Below are 5,380 nucleotides of genomic sequence, written 5' to 3'. Positions count from 1 at the left end.
CTGTAGACCAGGCTGGTCTCGAACTCACAGAGATCCGCCTGCCTCTGCCTCCCAAGTGCTGGGATTAAAGGCGTGCGCCACCATCGCCCGGCAGCAGAAAATATTTTCAAACAAGCAAGTAACATTCATATTTAAATACAGGCTTAAAGAAAATATTTTTTAAAGCCTTCTGTGTATTATCTGATATTCAGCTTTTCAGTCCTGCAATCTTCAATGGTTAATGATATTCTCAGGCCATCAGCAAGCTCATCCTCCCGCCTAAAAGGCTCAGTGTTAGCCTCTTTGCCACAAGATTTTTGTTTTGTTTTCGTACAAATTCTGTTGAGTAATATAACAAAAAACAAATGGAGAAGAAAAATGATTCCTCCAGGCTGGTAAGATGGCCTGTAAGTGCCTCTGATAAAGGCACCTGTAAGCAAGGCTGACAACCTGAGTTTGATCTCTGGTCCCACGTGATAGGAGAGAAGCAAGTCCTCATCCTCTGACCTCCACACTCATAGAAATAAATGCAATCAAATCACATTTTAGGGGCTGGAGAGGTGGCTCAGCAGTTAGGAGCGCCGGATGCTCTTCCAGAGGACTTGCATTCAATTCCCAGCAACCACCTGGAGCTCACAAGTGTCCCTAACTACAGCTCCAGGGGATCTGACACCCATGGCAAAACACCAATGCACATTAAATAAATTTTTTAAAAATCATATTTAGCCAGGCTTTTAATCCCAGAGGCAGGCGGATCTCTAGTTCAAGGCCAGCCTGGTTTATAGTGGCCAGCCTGGTTTACAGTGGCCAGCCTGGTCTACAGTGTGAGTTCATAGACTGCTAGGGCTACACAGAGAAACCTGGTCTCAAAATATTATTTTGGTTTATTTCTTTCAGCCTCTTTTTTCTGTTATGATTTTAGGGGGGAGCACAGTCATATATTCAATAAACATTTATAACCTCTTGATTTTTTATTTTCTGCGTTTGAGACACAATCTCACTATGTAACTCTGACTGGCCTGAAACTCACTCTGTAGACCAGACTGGCCTTTAACTCACAGAGATCCACCTGCCTCTGCCTCCTGAGTGCTGTCTGTGTTTGTTTTATGCTGTCTCAAATGGCTCCGGTTGGCCCAGAGCTTGGCTTATAAACCTACGCTACCACACCCAGTTTGAGACAGTGTTTTAACAAACAAATGGGAAAACCCAGAACAAAACAACAAAGAGGGGGTGGAGAGGGAGAGAGCTGGAAGAGCGGGAAGAGCGGGAGCATCCTAGCCGGCTGAACAGGCTACAGTGAGAGGGGAATTGTATCTGAAATCCAGGAAACTGGAGTAGACTTTCTGCTTTTATTTTTAGGATGAAAAGTGTCACTATGACGCAAAAAATCGAGCTGCCACATGTTCAAGGTACACGGAGCTCCCCTACGGCGATGAGGAAGCGCTGAAGGAAGCGGTGGCCACTAAAGGACCTGTGTCTGTGGGCATCGATGCCAGCCATTCCTCCTTCTTCTTCTACAAAAGCGGTAAACATGGAGGCTCTGGCCTCGACTGAGCATCCTGTACCTAGTTCTAACTGGTGAATCCCACTGCTCAAACCTTATTAGTACCACTCCACTCAGTTCTTCATAGATCTCATCTCATTTCATCTGCACGGTGACCCTAATTTACACAGGAACACTGCCTGTCTGCCTTGGGGGTGCAGAGTTGGCTCGGTGGTTAGGAGCACTAAGGATCCAGATTCAGTTCCTAGATCCCACCTCCTCAGGCACCAGTCAGACATGCAGTGCACATCCAGGCAAAACACTCATACACATAAAATAATAATAAAAAAATCTAAAACCAAAATTAAAGAAAAGGGGTTAGCCCGACTGAGTCACTCAGCCTGAAACTGGTGGCTCTAGGATTAAAACCCATGCAAATGAAAAACCATGTTACAGGTCATATAATCCGTACACAAAAATGAGTTGCCACTAGGTGTGTCTGTAATCAAACTGATGAGTGGATAAAGAAAAGATGGCACAGATACGACGTGGAATACCATTTGATGGTTAAGAAAAGAATGTAGGAATGGGGATGTGGTTCAGATATTAAAGTGTTCTCTCACCATACATGAAACCCTGGGTTCAATTCCCAGCACACATATATCTTGGGCATGGTACTGCAAGCCTGTCATCTCAGCTCCTGGGAAGTGAAGGCAAGAAGATCAGAAGTTCAAGGTCATCTTTTTTTTTTTTGGTTTTTTGAGACAGGGTTTCTCTGTGGCTTTGGAGCCTGTCCTGGAACTAGCTCTTGTAGACCAGGTTGGTCTCGAACTCACAGAGATCCACCTGCCTCTGCCTCCCGAGTGCTGGGATTAAAGGCGTGCACCACCAACGCCCGGCTCAAGGTCATCTTTGACTTTTCGTTAGAGGGCCTACGTGAGACTCTGGCCTGGGATCTTAAGCACTATGGATTTTTTTTAAGATACAGTGTTCTATCTGCATTTTGCCTGCACAACAGAAAAGGGCTTTGGAGCTCATCATAGATGGTTATATACCACCATGTGGATGCTGGAAATTGAACTCAGGACCTCTAGAAGAGCAGTCAGCTCTCTTAACCTCTGAGCCATCTCTCCAGCCAACACTATAACTTAAAGGAGGGCATGTAACACTTCTCTAAGGTTGACACTAAAAACTATATGCCATCATACTAAAGCTCGATGACACGGACCCTGAGCATCCACTAAAGGCAGAACTCCGCATTATACACGGTAGAAAGCTACAACATGCACTAAGGAGCATTTAATTTAGAAAAGGCTCAAAGTGGACAAAACAATTTACGAGCTTATACGAAGAGATACAGTTGATTGTACATAAGTTGGGAGAATTCAAAAAACGTGCTAAATGAATATAAATAAATTTTCTGGATCGATCTCAAACTTGTCAGGGAAACTAATAGTACTGATGTCAAACAATTGTGACATCCAAGTCACTTTGTCATATCTCCAAGACCCTAATAAAAAGCAGTCGGATGTCCATGTATGTTTTGCTGGCCCGTAGCACTTGTCTCTTCTCCATCTGTGTTTTATGCTCAGGTGTCTATGATGACCCCTCCTGCACTGGCAACGTAAATCATGGCGTACTAGTGGTTGGCTATGGGACCCTCGATGGCAAAGATTACTGGCTTGTGAAAAACAGGTAATGCGTTTGCACATCACCATCAGCTCCGTTGTCAGGACTGGGGGAGGGGGTGTGTCAGCAAAACTGCTCTTGCTGTTGGGATGCTGGGCACCATAGCAACAAGGAGGACCATGTATAGGAATTACTCACTGCCCCTCTGCAGTGGTTTTTAATAAGAATGGCTTAGTTTTCGTGGAGTGGCACTATTTGAGAAGGATAAAAATGATTAAGAGGCGTGGCTTTTTGAAGGAAATGTGTCACTGGGGATAGACTTTAAGCTTTCAAAAAGCCAGGCCAGGCCCAGCCCCCCACCCCATCTCTGCTTGCAGATCAGGAAGTAGCTCTTGGCCACTGTTCCAGCACCATGTTGTTGCCCATGCCCCCTCCCACGATGACTGGACCAACCCTCTGAAACTGCACTCAAACTCCTAACTACCTGCTTTCTTTTATGAGCTGCTGTGGTTGTGATGTCTTTTCATAGCAATGGAACTGACTGAGACACCGGCCTTCATCTTTGTTTCTACGATTGGGCCTCTATAATACTCTTCATTCTGTTTTATATCACTTGGTGTTTTGGAACTCACCAAGTGTCCCAGACTGGCCTTGAGCTTACAGCCGTCCATTGTCTCTGGCCCTGAGTGTTGGGATTGCAGGTGCACACTGCTATTCTCGCCTTGCTTTCCCCATCATTCCTTGTCTGCTCCTTTTATGGTCTGTGAAATATTCATGGTTGTAAGTTTCGTTCTGCAGTGTTAGGGCTTAAGCCCAGGGTCACGCACATGCTCCCTACGCTCTGCCTCTGAACTACATCCCCAGCGCTATCAGCCCCTTTTAGGGACACCTTTCTTCTACCTGGCCCCTGGCGCTGGTCTCCTCTGCTGCCCCAGGGGTCCAGATTACTGCTTCTGTCTTTGTCTACACCGTCCCACTCATGATTTGCCTGTAAGCTGGGGCCTTCAACTCCCCCCCACCCTGTGTGACACGGGCCCAGAATGCCACCCTTACCCAGTCATTGTCACTCACTGGCATTTACTTCTCCAGACTCAGCGAGGCCAAAGAATTCAGTTCTCTCTCCACCACGCTGTTCCCTCCAGAATTTCCCATATCAGTAAATCATATCACAGAACACCGTTACCCAAAAGTGCTGTAGAGTTATCCCAGACCTCTCCAGGGCCAATCAAGTGACAAGTCAAACCAAATTTGCCTCAAGTTGTCTTGGATTCTGCCCCTCTCTCGTTCTGTCTCTGGTTCGGCTCTCGCCTGGCCCCGCTCTAGGCTGGAACGGGCGCTCTTCTCTCCTCTTCACGTGTGTTTTGTTGTCTCTTCTCGCTGCGCGTGTGAAAGTGCACGGTGTGTGCGGGTGTGCGTGAGTGGATGCCTGGATTCTGGGGACGAGCCCAGGTCTCCAGGCTTCCTGGCAAGTCCCTCACTCACTCTAGCAGCTACTACTCTGTCGCTGTGATCAAACGCATGAGCAGGGAAGAGTTTATTTGGGTCTATGGTTCCAGAGGGAGAAAAGTCCCCCGCCATCACAGCAGGGAAGTGTGGCAGCAGGCAGCAGACAGCATGCATGGCAGCAGGAACAGCCAAGAACTCAAATCTTGCACTATGTGCGGGAAGCCATGAGAGCAAACTCAAAGTGGTGCATGTCTTTATGCTCTTAAAACACGTCCTCAGTGACACAAGCCCCCCAGCAGGGCCACACCTCTTACTCCCGTCAAAACTCTGTATGGAGACCAGATTGGCCTCCAACTCAGAGATCCACGTTCCTCTGCCCCAAGCCCCAAATCCTGGGATTAAAGGTGGTGCCACTACCACCTGGCATGATAATTTCCAATCAAATATGTTTCAGTTGAAAAATAAAATAACTGCTGGATGGTGGTGGTGCATGCCTTTAATCCTAGCACTTGGGAGACAAAAACAGGCAGATCTCTGTGAGTTCGAGGCCAGCCTGGTTTACAGAGCAAGTTCCAGGACAACCAGGGCTGTTATACAGAGAAACCCTGTCTCAAAAATTAATTAAGTAACTAGTTAATTAATAATAAAAATACCGCAGTATGGTGGCACATGCCTGCAATCCTGGCATTGGGCAGTAGAGGCAGGAGGGTCAGGAGTTTAAGACCAGCCTTTGGTACATAGCAAGTTCAAGGCCAACCTAAGCTGCACAAGATTCTTCTCTCTCTCTCTCTCTCTCTCTCTCTCTCTCTCTCTCTCTCTCTCTCTGTCTCTGTCTCTCTCTCT

At 46.9% G+C, this 5,380-nt stretch overlaps 1 protein-coding gene across 2 annotated transcripts in view; it reads left to right on the top strand.

Annotated features, from left to right (window-relative positions):
- Positions 1-5,380, top strand: part of Ctss (cathepsin S) — a 25,744-nt gene that overhangs the window by 18,019 nt on the left and 2,345 nt on the right. For both annotated transcript variants that reach the window (XM_005356971.3, XM_005356972.3), the window contains exons 6-7: positions 1,339-1,504; positions 3,055-3,157. In XM_005356971.3, the coding sequence (XP_005357028.1) occupies positions 1,339-1,504; positions 3,055-3,157 (269 nt within the window). The remainder of the gene's footprint in view (positions 1-1,338; positions 1,505-3,054; positions 3,158-5,380) is intronic.

Source organism: Microtus ochrogaster, chromosome 21 (genome assembly GCF_000317375.1).
Source record: "Microtus ochrogaster isolate Prairie Vole_2 chromosome 21, MicOch1.0, whole genome shotgun sequence".
Taxonomy (NCBI): domain Eukaryota; kingdom Metazoa; phylum Chordata; class Mammalia; order Rodentia; family Cricetidae; genus Microtus; species Microtus ochrogaster.
Note: the sequence above shows the minus strand (reverse complement) of the source record. Positions and strands in the feature narration are given on the sequence as shown.